General features: G+C 42.5%; 1 protein-coding gene and 1 long non-coding RNA gene across 2 annotated transcripts; one reads left to right on the top strand and one right to left on the bottom strand.

Moving 5' to 3' along the window:
• On the bottom strand, positions 8,715 to 12,516 carry LOC8086300 (peroxidase 1). Its single transcript, XM_002455520.2, has 3 exons — positions 12,141 to 12,516; positions 9,613 to 10,053; positions 8,715 to 9,483 (listed from the first exon to the last, which is right to left on the bottom strand). Exons 1-3 carry the CDS (start codon positions 12,384 to 12,386, stop codon positions 9,055 to 9,057), a joined length of 1,116 nt encoding a protein of 371 aa, XP_002455565.1. The 5' UTR covers positions 12,387 to 12,516; the 3' UTR covers positions 8,715 to 9,054.
• Positions 16,224 to 18,904, top strand: LOC110433515. Its single transcript, XR_002450967.1, has 2 exons — positions 16,224 to 17,200; positions 18,077 to 18,904. It is a non-coding gene; the product is annotated as an uncharacterized LOC110433515 (long non-coding RNA).

Genomic DNA, 19,224 nt, shown 5'->3' with positions numbered 1-19,224 from the left:
AGCTGTCACTATCACGAACTACCCCACGATCTGGCATATTGGGTACAATCGCAGATAAATACGGTATAAGCACCACGCCTACACAATATCTATCATTTACCCATGGATCCGATGGATAAACGCTATACGATCCTAAGCATGTATATAGATCGAATCTAACTAAGCCAAGTATATAACTATGATAAACTAAGAACAATATAATCTTGAATATAAGCAAGTAGAGCAAAGTCATAAGCAATATATTGAAGTAGAACAAAGTCATATTCATAATATTGAAGAACAAAGATAATTAGAAAGCAATTAGAAGCACAATTAGAGAATTACCAAGAATCCTCCTGACAGATCCGGAAACCAATCGAAGATTGACTCCTTCTAGTTCTAATCCTATGTAGCTATGCTTATCTAGATGTCTAATTGATGTGGTGGCTCTAATCTTGATCAGAGGCTTCTTCTCCCTTGAGGAATAATGAATTAGGGTTGAGAGGCTCTCTCCTCCAGGGGCCAGGGGGTCTGGTTTTATAGTCCCTCCAAGTGAATATGGGCCATTGGATCAAACCGACATAGATTGTATGGTTTAGATTCATCCTTTAGGTCGGTGAAGATCTCCGACGAAGCAGAGTCCTGATTGGACTCCTAGAGGGGGCGGGCGCCCAGGGCAGGAGGGCGGGCGCCCTGCCTCTGGCCCCGTTTCGCCTTCGCTTCGGTCTCGTGGCTTCTGGAGTCTTCTAGATGTAAGATAATTGCGCGGCACGTTAATATCTCTATGTAATCCCGACGTGTGGGCCTTTCTTCCGTATTTCCTGATAACCCCCTGCAGAAATAGACAAACACCAAAACTCGTGGAATTCTGTCAGATAAAACCCTAAGTCTAGATCTTGATTTCATTTGGATCCTTTTCTTTATTTATTTGATAATTAAATTTGATACTTAAGGACCGTCAACAATCCATTTCTACCTTCCCACGGAGAATTAGAGCCTGACCTTTTTAATGTGACGTTTTTGGGCCACATATATATTTTTCGAATAAAGTCTACATCTAGAAGCACGCTCGAGGAAGCGGGCCCACAGAGGGGCCAAGCACAGGGCGGGCGCCCTGATGATGAGGGCGGGCGCCCAGGCCCTGCCTCCTCTCAGACCCGATTTCCTCCGTCGCGATAAACCCATTTATGGTAAACTAAATAACCATACAGATGGAAAGTTTCACACGCACGGCGGCGGGAGTGTTGACGGTCCTTAATGCTCACATTTAACCGTCAACTAATCATGAAAAAGGATCCAAATGCAACCAACACCCAGACTTAGGGTTTTATCTGACAGAATTCCACGAGTTTTGGTGTTTGTCTATTTCTGCAGGGGGTTATCAGGAAATACGGAGGAAAGGCCCACATGCCAGGTGTACATAGAGACATTAACGTGCCGCGTAATTTTCTATCATCTAGAAGACTCCAGAAGCCACGAGAACGAAGCGGAGGAAGAACGGGGCCTGGCCCAGGGCGCCCGCCCTCCTTTGGTGACCAATGAGGGTCAACTTCGCGGATCGTGCTCCACCGACCTAAGGGATCAAGGAAAACCGTGCGATTAATGTCGGTTTGATCCGACGGCCCAGATTCATCTAAAAAGACTATATAAGCAAGGCCCCTGGAGAACATACCTCTTCTACAAAATCAAAGCTAGGGTTTCAAATCTTCATCCAAGTAGAGAGGATCCTCTAGTTCATCTAGTTCTAGTTCTAGTTCCTCTAGTTCTAGTTCTAGTTAGTTCTAGTTGTAATCTAGAAAATAGGGAGAGAGAAGAGGAGAGCGGAGAAGTCGGGTATGTCGGATCTTCCTCAACATTGTACTTTTGCAGCAACTGGTTCGTTCTTCGTCGTTCTCCAGGTTCTTCAATTCATAATTCCTGAGTTCTTTAATTACTTTTATTTACATTCAAGTTATTTATTGGATTCTCGCTTGCATCAAGTGCTCTAGTCTTTATAACGCTAAAGTAGTAATTAATAGATTAGACGTGGTGTTTAGTCTTGCAATTACCTGGAATTGCACCCAATCCTGCGGTAGTGACAGCCCTAACGGTCGACGTATTCCACCTCGTTCGGATAGGTGTTTGTAGGACCGTAGTGAGAGCTTCCTAGACCCCTTCTCATCTCTTTCTGTGGTTAGTGTTCTGATGTCCCAAAATAAATAATCTTTGAAGTAATTCTTGATTCTTAGATCAATTAGAGAACTCTCAGGAAATTTCCTCTCTTCCCACCAAAAATAATTATATAGTTATCCTTGGGCGATCTTGAATCTTAATTAGTACACTCACGTTCCCTGTGGAAAATCGATACTCTGGAATACTCCCGGGTGAAAGCTACATCGGTATCCGTGCGCTTGCGGAGTTTTCTGTTTGCGTTTAAAATACCCAACAGGGAGTAGCCCGAGCAAACCCTAGAGGCACTTTTTGACTCCTATATAAACAGACCCCTGACGTCAGTTTTCAAACACCAATGTATTCAAGCCTTCTCTCCTTCTTCTATTAGAGCTTGCTTAGTCCCTCGCTGCTCCAATGGCCGAAGAGTTCCACGACGATTGGGAAGTTGTCCCCTACGACCTCAACAAGAAGCTCAAGGAAGACCCCAACGCCCACGCTCTCGTCCCGGCCAACACAGAGCGACGGCTAGCAGCCATGCCACCACGCCAGCACAGCTCTGCCCAATCCTACCATGCTCAACCAGTTCTCACCGCACCACCGCAGCCCCTACTTCTTAAAGGACCATCAGCCAAGAAGGAGGCCACCGTCAAGGTGCCAGCCGACACGAGGATCCTGCCACCTAGACCCAATGAGAGGGTCGTTGGAGTCAAGACCAACCGGAGCGACGAGATCAGCAGCATCCGCTACACTATGGAGTAGGAGAGGCCTTACTTCGAGGGGGTTAGAGTAGCCAAAGTCCGTTTCATCCCTCCTAAGGCAGCCCCGAAGCATGCTCTCAGTGCTCTTCAGACACCTCCTAAGCATCACAAGAATATAGTAGATATTGATGAGGACGTTCGTAGGCTAGACAGGGTCATCATAGAGCTCCAGTCCCCGATTAACTCTATCACTAGGCAGCTCTCTAACCAGAACACCGTTATACTAGGTCTTAAGCATGATCTTGCTAGTGCCAATAAGAAGATTAGGGAGTTAGAGCGCCGCTAAGTTATCTAGATTAGATCATGAGGCAATGCATCTTTGTTATTTATCCTTAAATTTGGTTTAGATCTATTATTAGCTTCAGTTCATTACTAATCATTTGTAATAAATGCCTCAAGATTAATAAAGATTATTATTATTATTATTATTATTATTATTATTATTATTATTATTATTATTATTATTATTATTATTATTATTATTATTATTATTATTATTATTATGTCTTGTGTGTCTCTACTTTATTATGCAAGAAAGTAGAAAACAAGTATGGGGGAGATCCCTCGACACGCCAAACGTACTTCGACTACACCACTCCACGATTCAGGTACATACTCTGCACACTTTACACATACACATATATCTTGGATTATGTAGAATATTGTCTCCGACATGATAACTTAAAAAGATTAAAATGACTCTAATCATGATTAATCTCACTCTGTGATATTTCCTGAAAACCTGCAATTATTGAAAAATCATTTAAAAAACCCTGTGTTACTTAAGTAATTGTGGAATGTGAGATGGTAGAGTATCTTATTCTTGATATCATTGTTGCTTCGAGAATTTATTCAAAAATTCTAGCTACCATCCTCAGTGTTTTATATGCCTACTAAACCTGAAAATATTAATAATTATAAAAAGTTATCTGCTCTGTATTGAGTTTGTTCAAAATGAGTTAGACCCTTGTTGAGAGATTTATCATACTCCTAAGATCAACACATTTATTCAGAAAGATTCACTCTTCCGAAGTATTATTGCGTTAGAGGCATGGGCTATGCAAAAATATGAAAATTTCGAGGAAATAAAAAAGAGCAAGTGCTCGACAACCTCGCAGAAAAAATGGACAAGTGTCCGGCAGTAGAATTTGGGGTACCTCGGTATCCACATGAAAAAAAGAAGAGAAAAGAAAGAAGAAAATGATAACTCATGGTCCCTCTAATAAGCAATATGCCAGTAAGAGTTGACAAGTTTTTAATTTTCATAGTCTTTGATCTAAGAGTATGGCATTCCTCTCCTCGGATCCCGTTTTGATCAGGCAATAAATGCAAAGTAAGTATGCTTGAAAATTTTTGTAAATTAAAACAGCCTCAGTGAGATATATAAAATAATGAGTGACCTAAGAACTTATGAGGATAAAGGTATGCTAAATTTCTTTTCAAAAATATACAAAAACTCCAAGTGACAGGATTAAGAAGAAAGAACCTCTACTCTTGACCATATATTTCCGTGACTACGATACACAGTGAATTTTTACAACACCCTGCAGGTATGAAGAAGATGTTTTACAATGTTTTAACCCCATATATTTTTCTTAACTATCCTTTTCTCGAGGACGAGTAAAAGCCTAAGTATGGGGGTATTTGTTGACGGTTCTTAAGTATCAATTTTAATTATCAAATAAACAAGGGAAAGGACCAATATACAAACAACACCTAGAATTAGGGTTTGATCTGACAGAATTCCATGAGTTTTGTTGTTTATCTGTTTCTGTAGGGGGTTATCAGGAAATATGGAAGAAAGGCCCACATGTCGGGATTACATAGAGATATTAACGTGCCGCACAATTTTCTACCATCTAGAAGACTCCAGAAGCCACGGGAACGAACGGGAAGGCGATCGGACCCGGGGGCAGGGCGCCCGCCCTATCCCCCTGGGCGCCCGCCCACCTCCTGTAGCCAATCACGGTGAATCACGCGGATTATGCTCCACCGACCTAAAGGATCAAGGATAACCGTTCAATCAATGTCGGTTTGATCCGACGGCCCACGTTCACCTGAGGGGACTATATAAGCAGACCCCCTGGCCCCTGGAGGAGGACAAGTTCATTATAGAGTTGAGAGTGCCCTCGAAGGATAACCTTTCCTCTACATAGAGTTAGGGCTTAGCATCCAATGTGAGAGTAGACTAGTTCTACTAGATTGAGAGAGATAGAGTGGAGGTGTAGATCGGAGGAAGCCCGGTCTGTCGGTGTCTACTTCGAAGGTTGTACCTGCGGGATCAAGTCTTCTAACCCGAGGCTTGCTCCTAGGATTCTTCAGTATTTCAACTTCTAAATTCTAGTAAGTTCTTGTTTTATTGTTCTTTGGTTTATGAGTTTACTTTGATCTCTTCGCGTAGAGTTTACAGTAATCATCTCTAGCGTAAACGTGGTGTTTGGGCTAGGATACTCATAGATATCCCCTGACTAGCTGGACCGTGGTAGTAGCGAGGTGACATTTCCGAGTTACCTTTGTAGTCCATATCCCGTTAGTAGAATCGATAGGGTTTATAGGTGCGGGTCGAACATCCTCTGTGGTGTCTAGATTCCGTGAGCCTCCCCAACAAAACAGTAGATCATCTTTACCAAGGTTAAAACGAGATTACGGTTGTAGTCTTCTCTATACATCACTCACATCGAGTCACATTCCTTGTAGCCTAAAGGTTATAGTAATAGACCGGATTAGTCAGATGCACGCTTTCTCATAGTGGTAAAAATATAAATACGATACTCTGGATAACATCCCGGGTGAAGTGCTCACCGATATCCGTACGTTTGCGGATCAATTCTTATTGCGTTACCAAATATCAACAGTGTTGTTGTTAATGGCGCGACGACGGCGCCATCCTCCAGCGGTGCATCCACCGGAGGCAGCTTCCCCAACATTGACAGAGATGCATGCGTGATACCTGAATTGCTATCATTTTCAGATTTCTGAATCTAACGACACGACCATTAGTTGTGCTTGTTTGGTTTGGCTCGGACTACTAAGCTTCTACGGAGAAGCCGTATTAAATACTTTAGGAGAATAGTCATTTTCTGGTCAATAGTGGAGAAGTCAGAACTATTTTTAAGTTTAGAGGAGGATTCATTTTTTTGGTGAATAGTAAAACAGTCTAAGTTGTTTATACGATGACTCTTCCTCAAATGACCTAACTCCTCTAGAGAAGCCATGCTAAAATAAGCTCTTAGACCATCTCCAACAGATTAGCCAAATTATTTTGTAAAGATAAATTTAGCTATTGTTGAAGGAAAAACGTCTCCAACAGACTTTGTAAATGACTCTAAATTTAGTGGCTCTCCATCCCACCTCCCTCGCTCTCTACTTTTGGATAGCGTACCTCACTAGCTATTCAATACAGAGTCTGTTGGAGCACTTTAGTATTTTCTTGTCAAATCTATTTGAGAGAGTAGCTAAATCAGTAAATTTAGCTAGTACTTTTAGATAATCTCTTGGAGCTGCTCTTAGCAATTCTATTCTTCTCAATGTTAATTGATGTGTCCGTTATACATCTACAATGATTTCATCAATTTCAAGATGTGATGCTCAGGATTGTCCATAAGTGTTAGTGCTCGTGTGTGTTTATGAGATGTATTATTTAAAAAGGTTAAAACTATAAATTACTTCTAGTGATTAAAAGGGCTAAAGCTGTAAATTACTTCTAGTAGTACGTATGATCAATTTGTTATTCTGTCAAGAAAGTAAAGGAAGACATCAACAGGTTAAAAAAACGGAAAGGGAAAACTTGCACCTCTACTGGGTTTATCTGATGAGATCGCCACACCACCACTACCACGCGGCACAACATGACCCCCAAAGACCCAATCTGCATGTGCTGATATAGCATCTACACTAATGAAAACATTAATTAATATAGGGTGGCATAGGTTGTTTGCATGCTTTGGCAAAAGACAAGGAACTCTGTTTAAACAAAGGATTTAAGGTCACATCAGTTTTCAGTAGGCTGGAATTGAGAGTTCAGTAGACCACTTGCTATAGTTGGGAATCATGAAAGGAGGAGTGGGGGAACAAAAAAAAGAGGCCTTGTTTAGATGTAAAAAGATTTTGGATTTCGATACTGTAGCACTTTCGTTTGTTTATGACAAATATTGTCTAATCATAGACTAATTAGGACCAAAAGATTCGTCTCGCGATTTTACAGTTAAACTATGTAATTAGTTTTTATTTTTATCTATATTTAATACTTCATGCATGTGCTGAAAGATTCGATGTGATAGGGAATTTTGAAAACTTTTTGGTTTTTGGATGAAGGGCCTTGTTTAGTTCCTCAAAAATTTTGCAAAATTTTTCAGATTCCCCGTCACATCGAATCTTTAGACGTATGCATGGAGTATTAAATATAGATAAAAATAAAAACTAATTGCACAGTTTGGTCGAAATTGACGAGACGAATCTTTTGAGCCTAGTTAGTCTATAATTAGACAATATTTGTCAAATACAAACGAAAATAGTACTATTCTTATTTTGTAAAATTTTTTGGAAGTAAACAAGGCCTAAACAAGGCCAGAGTTCGGCAGGAAGGAGAGGGGGAGTTGCAGTTGCTACTTGCTCCTAGTAGGAGTAGGAGCACTTGCTGGGATTATGGGAATGGGGTGGAGTGGACAGCCTAATCAAATTCAGTTTCATATCGATTTCTGAATCTATCGAGACATCAGGTCCAGCGGAGGTAGCTATCAGTTTCAGATTTCTGGTACCTACTAGCCAATTTTCTGAATCTTCAGTTAGAGCAAGTCTGTGAGCACTGTGATTTTTCTGAATGTGCCGTTTATCATATATATATACTTCCCCCTTCTAGCTATTGTTCTGAATGTGTGAATCGGGCGCTAGACTACTGCTGCCCTTGTAGTTATTTTTGTGACACTAGTGTGCACGCTGGAATGAGAAAAGAGCTTTACTTTATGATTATGAATGTGAATAAATCTTTGCCAGTTACAAACTGCTCCCCTTCTCCACCCAGCCGATGGTTTTCAAAAACATGTTGCACGTATAAAACAATATATGATTTATGTCTATGGTCCCTAAAAAATATTGTAATCACATTGCTCTTATTTATGATTGACATATTTTCTTCAAATAGCCACACAATGACATACAAAACTTTATTTACAGTTGATCTTAGATATATGTAAAGCATTAAACAGCTTACAGACTATGAGACCATCTATAGGTTGTATGACCTGTCTTTTATATTCGTCTGTATGATAGATTCGAGACGCTTAGGCTAGTCTCAATGTATAGTTTCATGTCACAGTTACCAAGACTATAAACTAGGTAACCGAGCCACACGAGTTTTATGGGGATAAAACTCCTCTCTCATCTGATGAAATTTCTTCATTTAATGACCCTGACAAATCAGCAATTTTGCTTATGTGGTACCATATTTAATGTGCATGATACTCTCATAAAACATGCATTGAAACTGGCCTTAAAGACAATCACCCGTCTGTGGGTTATACATGTCCTTTGATTATAGGATATATAAATAGAGCTGCCCAGCCTCTACCTCCTCGTTTCTCTCCCCACCATTAACTCTAATCTCTCAACCATACTACTAGGCCTTGTTTAGTTGCTAAAATTTTTTAAGATTTCTCATCGCATTGAATCTTTGGATGCATGTATGAAACATTAAATATAGATTAAAAAACTAATTTCATAGTTTGCTATAATTTGTGAGACGAGTTTTTTGAGTCTAGTTAGTTCATGGTTGAATAATAATTGACAAATACAAACAAAAATGCTACAGTAGCCGAACCAAAAAAATCGTGAACTAAACAAGGCCTTGCTATTGATCATAGCTGCTGCAGGCTAGCTCCTGGCAGCATGTCAAGCCATGGTGTGGCTTGGTATTGTCAGATCCACATAGGAACACACGCTAGTAACAACACTTAAGGGAATTGACAGAAATTCTCAACTTACTCGTACATGTGCTTATTACCCACCACCGAAGTTAAGAGTCCGGCCAGGATGCATACGTTTAGTGGCACTGGCACACAACAAAGATCATCGACACAACAAAACTACAGTCCACGCGACAAAATGAAAAGCAGGGTTGAAAGCGAGAAAATCAATCATCGACAACGACGGCGGCAGATTTAGGAAGCTATTAGCTCGCGGCGGCGTAGCCCTCTTCATCGACGGCGGCTGGCGCGCTCGAACCCAGCTCCACCACCGTCGACGGCGACGAGTATGAACTCGGGTTGACGACGCCGCAGTTGAGACGGACCTCCCCGCACGCCCCCGTCTGCACCTGGATGCGGCCCATCTTCACCATCGCCGCCGCGAATTTCTCCTTCCACAGCGTCTCGTTCGCCGCGAAGCTGCTCACCAGCGCGGCCATCTGCGTGTTCACGCGCAGCTGGTTGTCGGAGAAGAAGAGCCCCATGCCGCGTGGCAGGAGCTTGTAGTAGTTGTTGTCCAGCACGTTGGGCGTCCCGGGATCCATGGCCGTCGTGATCGGCGTCGTCTGCGTCGTGTTCGACGGGCACAGCGCGCGTAGCAGCGCCGCGTACGACGAGCTCAGCCCCGCGTCCACCTGCGCACACACGCACACATACACGGCACGTGTCACATATATGCGTCGTCGTCATGCGTGAGCGTGAGTGGTGAATTGGCCGGTGGCGATGCATCGTCGTCGTCAGCCATGTCGGCGTAGTACACGTACGATTGCCGTAGCGGGGTTCGTGCTTGTGTTCCAGACGCGCTGGAAGAAGGAGACGCAGAAGGAGCGGCCGACGGTGTGGGCGCCGGAGAGGACCACCATGTCCTCCAAGGTGAGGTCCTTGGCCGCGAACTTGTCGATGAGGGTCTGCGCTGTGGAGCTGGGCGCGGGCAGGTCGACGGTGTCCGACGAGTTGGACACGCGGCCGTCGCGCCGGCCGGCGGGGACCTGGTACGAGACGCTCCCGGTGAGGCTGATGCTGTCGCGGGCGGCGAAGGCCACGATGTCGGCGCACGACACGGTGCCCGGGCAGCTCTGCTCAACGGCGGCCTTGGCGGCGTCGATCACGTCGAAGCCGCGGAGGCTCGGGTTGTTTGGCACGGCGTCACGCTCGGTCTGGCCGCCGCCAGGGTTCACGGTGAGGAGGACGGAGGCATCACAGCCCTGCACAGTCGTGTCGGAAGACGAAGGTCAGTCAAGAATACCTCGTTGATTGGCACCAAACAAATCCACTTAAAGACTTTTAGTTTATCTATTCTAAATTAAACTATTATATAATCACAAGATTAGCTAATATAAAATTTTAGGGAAAAAGTAATACTATCTAAGATATCACTTAAGCATCATTACATAGATTCCTTGGCATATATTTTCATATAGCATACTTATAGATGTTAATACTTTTTTATATTTTGTCAAATTTATGATAGTTTGCCTAAGAATGATATTGAATTTTACTCAATTCATTTCAAATCATGAATCATTTTAGTTTTGTTTTAAGTCAACCTTGTAACTTTAATCAAGTTTATAGAAAATATATTAAGATCTACAATATATATTAAATATGTATAAACATGCTATCAAATAGATTTCATGGTGTATTGAATGAATCTTGTTTATAATTTATAGATGTTTATACATTTTTCTATTAACTTATAACAAAACTAAAGCTATTTTTGTGATATGGTCATTTTCCTTCCTTTTTAACCCACAATCCCCTTAGGTCACAAATAAACACGGTATATAAGGAAAATATTAATGTCTTTGAAATGTTGTTTTTCAATAGTTTCTGCTTGATATCTTCCAAAGTACTTCATCTATTTTAAACTATAAGTCATTTTTGTTTTTTTAAGTATATAGCAGCAATGTACCTAGTCAGATAGAAAGTTCTCTATATTTGAAACAAGTATTATGGGGGGGCGATCTTCTCTATAATCATGCAAGTGTTACCGCTCTCAATGTTAAGGATAAAGAAATCCTGGATTCTGCTTCGATACTTGATCTTGAAGCATCAGTTACCTGCTTCCAAGCATTCCAATGTATACACTACGTCTAGACATATAACAAAAACATATCTAGAAAAGACATAATTTAGAACAGATGAAGTACAAATTTAACATTCAATTTCACATAGTGTATAAAGCGATAGAGTTATAAAATGTTTCATATTTTTTCCTACTACAAGTGTCTTGAGGTTTGCAGCGCAATACTCCTACTATCCATGCATTTGCTACTTCAATAAACAATATACTGGTACCAGCTAGCTAGGAAACATGGATGTTTATGCTTCTGTCCTTTAGTTTGGATGTCTTAATTTTGATACTATCATCCAAGAATGTTTATGCTCGGAAGATAATAAAAAAAATAAAGAGTGAGATTGTCGGTTCGTCTCATAAAAGGTTATTCTTGGTGCTCAAAGATAAAAAGCTTATTCTTGGCAACAGTTGCAAGCAGCGAATATGCGTTGCCTTCCAAGAAAGAAAGCAGCAGAGCAAATGTATCTATGCGTTCACTTGGTTTTTGGGCTTTTGCTTTGGACACTTTGTCTCTTTGTCTTGAGAAAACAACTTTCGCTTTTTTTTTTTTTTTTGCTTTCCAATATACTATGGTAGTATGGTACCAACAAATTTCTGTAAAAGTGCAGCCAGGTATCGTATTATACAAATAAATGTATGTTCATAACAAATATTTTATATTTAGAAATTTTGGATTCCAGGCCACGCAAATTAAAAGTTGGTGAATCTTTGTAAGTTTGTACTGGTAGCTAGGAGGGTTTACAATGGAAAGTAACTAGGATAAGCACAAAAGGCAAATTGATAATGTCGTGAGATTTTTGTTAGATATGCTTCAGCAATATATATCTCATATTCTGATGCATGTTGTGATTAGCGAGTGGGGACAGATCAATTGATATTACTCAACGCATCAATCGTGGAACAGAAACATATATAATATTTGTGTGCCATATAGAAGTGAGATCTAGCTAGTCATTGGATGAAGGCAGAATTAAAAGGCATACATGTGTTGACAAGTCACAAGAACTGTGGTTTGAGTAAGTTTTTCTTGATTCATTTTATTTCGCGCTATATATTTCTTGCGTCTTTTCAGCATTGCCATTACAGCATGGGCACCTTTGCGTTTCAGCTCGTCTTTTCATGTACTACGTCCACTACCTAAATAAAGCTGCAGGTGGTAATAAATTAAGTAAATCAAAAGAAAAGCGAGGCAGTAAATTAAGCTTTGTTACGTACCCTGACAAAGCAGTCGTGGAAATGGAGGCGGATGAGGCCGGCGGCGATGCCGGCGTCCTTGGCGAAGGCAGCCGCGACGGCCTGGCGGACGAGCGCCTCGGCGTTAGGGCAGCTGGTGTCGTAGAATCCCACCCGGAGCTGCGCGTGGGCCATCGCCGGCAGCAGGCATAGTACGCACGCGGCGACGACGGCCAGCCGCTGGGCCACTCCGGCCGTCGTCGTCAGCTTGCTTTCCTTAGCAGCCATGGCCCTGGACCCCGTCGTCGCTGTCTAGCTATATGCTGAGCGTAAGTGAGGTCACTGGCACTGGCAGGCACAATTCGACATCGTTTTCGTTGGTTTATATAGAAGTGTAGACGGCGGAGGATGATGATAGATCATAGATCTTGGTGCGCTTGATGATTAATTAAAGATTAAAGCAGATAGGAACATCCTGCTTTCGAAAGAAGTCTGGAGTGAGTGAGCACTAAAGCGTACTACATGTCTGCGTGTCGGAGACGTGATCGATGCACTGCGCCTTTATTCTCTTTAGCAACGCAACGATCCAAAGGTGCTCAGCATACAACTGAGATGCGATGTTCAGAATACAACTGAGAGGAAGGGCAGAGTGCTCAGCTGTAGCAGAGACCAGAGATAGAGGAGAAGGACTCGTAGGTCGTACAAGGTATATAGGAATCAGGGATACATGCATGAGATTCCAGAGGACGAAGAGAGGACACGCAGAGGAGGAACAAAAGCGTGCAGGGGATTAGATGCCGCTCCTATGCGTTGCTCCTGCTCCTTCTAAGTCCATCTTTATTTTTAAGAAGAAGATGTAGTCCATCTCCATGTCAAAACTCAAAAGCCACCGTGAAGTTGGCACAGCCCACAGCCCATATATCAGGTAGCCCAACTCTGTAGATTGCTTTTTTTTGAGAAAAGCCCAACGGTGTAGATGTGTGCCATGGTATTGACCTATGGGCTATGGGCCATGGCCAGTTTTGGCTGTCTGAACAGAAGGCGGCGGCAATGGTCAAATCCTCTACTGCTCTTCCACGACCACATCTGCCTTTGATTCTCTCTCTATCCTCCGCTCATATCATATTTTAATCGTTGTATATCGCGGGGGGTTTTATGATTCTCAATCTTGCTAGTTTAAATTTCTTAAACAACAGTCAGTAGAATAATGTTTTGTGAGATTTTCTATTTATTTTAGAATTCGATTTTAAGGGGAAACAAATGGGGCATAGAGTCAGCCTCAGTCTAGAGGCTTACTGGTCTTCTTAGACCCCTTGTTGCTGGCTGTATCTCTAGCTCTATATTTCTTCATTATAATAACAAATCATAACGATTGGTGGCCTAGCTGACTAGGTTGTACTAATTATATTTTTTTATTAATGTTATCAGAAGAAAAAACATTAATAGGCCTGCTTGGTAGTGCTGCCGCAGCTGCTGCAATCAGCACTGCTAATTGCTTTCGGACAATGACCAAGGTGATTTTTTTTTTCTAGGAACACGGCCCAAACGTAGTGTGGTGCTTGGGTCTCTATGTCGGCCCGTAGGTACGACACGGTTAATGGGCCAATACGATGTGGCCTGATACATTTTAGCCACTTGATGTCATCAAATAAACCACAGCCATTGGCTTCAGTCACAACCCATATATAAATATGATAACCAAACTTCTATTTCTAATTTCACTCCCTCCCAAGTCCCGACGTATCTCTTCGGCATGTCTTCCTCTCGACAGCGACATCTTGCATCTCGCCCATGCCTCCCTTTATCTCCCTCTTAATGGCGGTACCCCACCTCCCGTGACTCCCTTTATCTCGTCCTGGTATGAAACCTGCCTGGAGGTAGTACATGCTTAAACTATAATAAAAATTTTATACTATCATATATAACTTAGTTATATATTTTATTTAGGTTTATGCTTATTAAATAAGAATAAATCAATAACTAAGCTATACCTATACATGATACAATAAGTAAAAAAAATTATTACAGTTTAATCATACAATAATTAGCCTATCATAAAATTTTCATCATAACTAGACCATACAAACTATATTTAAAGTTCAACAAAAATTTGATTTTTGATTTTATAATTTATCGCCCAGCAGCATTTTGTAAAGGCCCACCGCGCCCATGAGATGACCGACTGGAATGCTTTGCTCTCAATCTCAGTGTGGAATCACGCTGAACTAGAAGATTGGCCAGGTTGAAGGGCGCAAAGTAGATGGGACACGTCACCAGAAATGTTTGATTGGCACACGTGTCCACTTGCATCCTGTGCGTATTACTTTTCTTATATTTTGTGTTGCCCGCTGTGTACTCTGCTCCGGATAATAATAAGGGAAAAAAAGAAAGGGCCTCTTCTATATCCTTCCAGCATCTCGGTGGTCAAAGAAAGTACCAAAACAAAAAAAACTGCCACCGCTTACTTTCTCCTTCCTTTCTCATCTCTCTCGGAGTCATCCGCTTCCTTTCCGCTGCGGCGCCTGCTCCACCATCTTCCCTCATTGCGTCGCTGCCTTCGTTCTCTCAAGTCCCGTGTTGTTCCTGTTGTGGTTCGCTGCCTACGAGCGCGGCCTGCTCAGCGTGTGCCGGTGCTCCTTCCCTAGCGGCGTCTTCTGTTGTGCCGTACGCCGCCCTTGCTTCATCCGCTCTTTTCTCCGCCGTGCTGTGGCCTGCAGTCCGTGCCTCGTTCCTATTAATCTTGCCGGCCCTGTCAGAGCCGTCTCAATAATTTTAAAGACCCTTGAGCAAGTAAGATAGTAAAATGTAATTTTTTAATACGGCGATTAAAACATAAGCACTAATAATAAAAATTAACTTGCAACATAGGTTTGAGGGCATCTCCAACAACTCCTCAAATAACTTGCTATCTTTATAAATTTGACAAATCCATAAAAATTCTTCTCCGACAGTTCCTCAAATACACTTGCTATATTTCCCAACTTGCTAGGTCTCGCACGCGGATATATCCGCGCGCGGCTTCGACTGCGAATCGCGATCCACGTCGTATTCTCGCCTCGTATTCTCTTCCTTCGACGTCTCGTCTCCTCTTCCCATCGGCGTCGTCTCCTCTGATCTCTCCCTCGCCGTCGTCTTTTCAGGTACGTTCTCGCCGGAGCTTGTCCTTACGGTAGCCCTCGTAGTTGTTGGGCCGGGCAGGGTCGTACTCCTCCAGCACGGTGGACTGGACGGCGACGAACGCAGGCTGGAAGGAGGTGGCCGGGGCGGGTTCGGCGGCAACGACGGGAGGAGCGGGGGCGGAGGTGGAGGTGGCTTTGGGCGGGCGCAGGTGCTGGTTCCGGAGAATAGATGGGGGTGGGGCGAAGGTGGTGGACGGCTTGCGGAGGGTGGGAGGCGCCATCTTGGTGGCGCTGGACCAAACGGAGGCCGTGGAGGCCTTGTCTTCGTCGCCGGCGGGAGGTCGCCGTACAGGCCACCGAGCATCTTGCCCAACCTAGGGTTTGGCTGCTTGAGTTTATGAATGAGAATTATCCAGCGTGTTGGGTTTTTTTTTGCACTATGTGCATGTTCCTGTTTATGGCAACGTGCATGATCCTGTTGGGATTCTGTTGTGTCCAAGTGCTGCTGCTGTTGGTGGTGTTGGTGGTGGACGGCAAATCAATGCGTCAAGCTGGTGCTGACCAGGTGCTGCTGCCGACCAGGTGCTATTTTTATAAATTTTACCAAGTTAGAATACAAAACTGTTGGAGAGAACACTTTTTTTCACTTGCCAAATCAATTAGCAACTTGCTAAAACTGAAGATTTAGAAAGTTAATTTTACCAAACTCTTGGAGATGCTAGGCCTGTCTCTCATCGTGTGTGAATGAGTGGTGTCGCGTGTCGTGGCTTCACAATGTCTCGCCGCACAAAGCGATATCACCGTATTTGGCAATTGGAAGGTGAAAATGGTCAATTGATCAGGATTGATCGGCGATCATGAATAGCTAAATATCTGAATAGGAAGTCATGACAAGCTAATTTCTTATTTTCAAGACTTGTGCTAAGTGTATGAACATGTAAAGTTCCATTTCAGTATTCCAAATATATATTATAAGTATTATATATATAGATATATATTCATGGGCCCCCGGCCGTCGCACCTGTTGTCCTCCCCTCTAAGACGGCCCTGGGCCCTGTCTATGTGCTTCTGTGTCATTTGCCACTCTGTTTCCACCGCCAGTACTGTGCTGCTATGTTCCTCGTCTCTGTCGCCTCCTCTCATCGACTGTGCTTCTTGGTTTGTATGTTCTCTTCCTATTTCCATTCCTATTGCATTGGTTGTTTATGATCTGTCTAGGGTTTGCTGATCCTTCTCGTATTTACTGGTGTTTGGCTGCGCAAACTGTATATTGGCTTCTTAGTCGGCCGCAGATCTGGTTGCGTTCCTTGTTGTTTGAGGAGACTACATTATTTATGTTATTATATCTTTAATGAATTGTTTTAGGCAACGGGCTACAGTTTCCTTAAACATTGACTACGCTATGTTTAGCAACTTTCGTATATTCTTGACATATTTTGTGCTTCGTTATAGGTATATTTGTTTTCCAAGTAGATATGGTAGTTTCGTGGCTTTATTACAAATATTGTAGATTTTACCTTCACGATTTGTAGAGATTAAAGCTATTTCCTCTGCTTTGCTTTGCTCAGATGCTGATGGAGTAATTTTTCGTTCCTTTCTGCGTGTCGCTACCTTCGTGCCACTGCTGCTTAGTCTACGGTGATTTGCGCGCTCACCACTATGATGACACTTTGCTTTCTTTATTATTTATGTTAAGTTATTGTGTGATGCCTCTTATGCGAAACTTGATTTACGTACCGTTTGTGTCCGTTAGTTGATGCAACCCATATGCTAACATTTATGTGTGCAATTTTATGAATTTTTTGCTTGCAAAATCAAACAATTTTGCCTCAGAAACAGAGTTACGAGAACAACAAGTTCCCATCTCGGGCTAAGCAAGGAAAGAAAATAAAGCTCATACATACATACATACGATGTCTAAAGGGCAAACCAGGATGGACACCACGCTTTCAACCAGCTGATAGGGACTTCACCTTGTACTATGTGATATTTTAACTCACTACCGTGAAATACTTTTGTACCATATTATATTTCCATGCTCTTCATATCTACCAGACTATCACACTTTTGTATCATACTAGCAAAACATGTCCGTACGTTGCAACGGGAGAAAAATTAAACTTTCAAACCTTAATGAGAAGGGACCATGATAATGATATAATTTCTATTTATAATTTATCCTTTGTATAGAACTTATTTATAATTTATTTTTACAATGACTATGATATCCACAATATAACTTATGTTGTCATTAATATAAAAATATTTTATTAAATTTGTATCAAATTAAAATATAACCTTGAGTGATTCTTTTGGTGTCATGTTCCAAGACACAAAAAATTAGACTATTTGCCGACGTGTCTAAATCAATTGAGCTCTGTGACTTTTTTAGGACCCATAAAATGTTTAATTATAGTATGCAAGGAGTTATTTGCCGACGTTTCAAGAATTAGTTTGTGCGATGATGATTATGACAAGAGACCTCTCTTGTTTTTTTACATGGCAGTCATCATCGATGATTCCAGAAATACATTTATTTAGACTGGATTAGACAACAAACTACAATAAACTGATCAAGATTTAGTTCATATACTATTGATTGATTTGGTTTTAATGAAAATAATTTTTTTGTAATCAATACTGCATCAAAAATTTAGTAACAAAATCTTTTGTTTTTTTTTGTCAAGTGGAGTCCGAGATGAGTACATAAGCTAAACATGGTATGATTAGCAAGAGAGGCCAGACTAAAAAAATACCAGACCAAAAAATTAGCTAAAATTTTACCTCTTTAGTATTAGGCATAGATATAGATTATAGATTTCAGGGATATTTTTTTTATTTTTTTTTATAATGCTTCAGGTACGGAGCGAGACTTACGGATGGATGATTGCACCGATCCTCGCTGGGCTCGATTATTTATGGGCCGGGCCGGAATCGAACGAGCAGAACGCCAAGTCAACGCACCCAGTTCCGACCAGGACGAGCAACAACAAAGCGTAGGTAGAGGCAGAGCAGCCGCCCGATTCCATCATCTCATCCGCGTTGCGTTGCCCAGCCACTCCTCCAATCCCGTCCAGGTGCACTTCCAAACGAAGACAAGACACGAGAAATCCAGATCTACTGCTGCTCTGCTAGGGTAACAGCGGCGAGGGGAGTTTGTAGCGACACCGATGTCGCCGCATCAGATCCGATGGTGCGTCGCCGGAGCAGAGAAAGTGGCCGGAGCCGGAGCCTGAGCATGGGCTGGCCTGCGTGCTGCCTCGGCTTCCTCCTCAAGCTGCTCGCCTTCCTCCATGCCTTCACCGCCGTCTCCGCCCTCCTCTACGCCGCATGGATGCTCTCGCGCTAGGCGCGCCACCACCAGCTCCACCTCAGCGACCTCCTAAGCCCGGACCTCTGGTTCCCGTCGCTCGTCATGGCGGCCCTCCGCTTTGTACATCTGCACTACACTTTCTTCTTTTCTCATTTTTATTATTCGTTCTTTGTTTTCTGTTGGGATTGAAACTCTCGTGCTGGACTCAAATTCGTTCTCTGTTTCTGTTGGGATTGAAACTCCTGTGCGGGGTAGTTTACGGACAGAGATATTATATATATCTATATGGACATGTCGGATGGAACGGATAGAACGTCCGGCAGACTCAAATTTTCATCTTTAAATATTAGGGAGGGATAGATTACCCTTCCATATATTACCCTTCCATGTTCTTCATATCTACCAGACTATCAATACTGTAAATTTGTAAATCAGACTATAACCAACCTCCTGACTGTTAGATAATATCAATACAGTATCTAATATTTCCAGCGTACATAACTATTTGCTTCAACATTGATAAAAAAATATATCCCTTACTCTTGCGCGCCAGGGCGCGCACAATCCACTAGAATATATGGTCGTTGAGTATGGATCACGAACCCCCAAGCCCCAAGGATCCACGGGGGCTCTTGCGGTCCGGCCGTTCGGACGCAATCACCCGTCCGGCAGATTCCCGCCCAAAATTTTCCCG

This window comes from Sorghum bicolor, chromosome 3 (assembly GCF_000003195.3).
Source record: "Sorghum bicolor cultivar BTx623 chromosome 3, Sorghum_bicolor_NCBIv3, whole genome shotgun sequence".
NCBI classification, from domain to species: Eukaryota; Viridiplantae; Streptophyta; class Magnoliopsida; order Poales; family Poaceae; genus Sorghum; species Sorghum bicolor.
This window is presented reverse-complemented; position numbering and strand designations above follow the sequence as displayed.

Coding starts and splice junctions, on each gene's coding strand:
- LOC8086300 (XM_002455520.2), bottom strand. CDS start 12,386: ATGGCTGCTAAGGAAAGCAAGCTGACGACGACGGCCGGAGTGGCCCAG. Junction 10,054..12,140: donor TCCACGACTGCTTTGTCAGG/GTACGTAACAAA, acceptor ACGACTGTGCAG/GGCTGTGATGCCTCCGTCCT. Junction 9,484..9,612: donor CGAACCCCGCTACGGCAATC/GTACGTGTACTA, acceptor GTGTGTGCGCAG/GTGGACGCGGGGCTGAGCTC.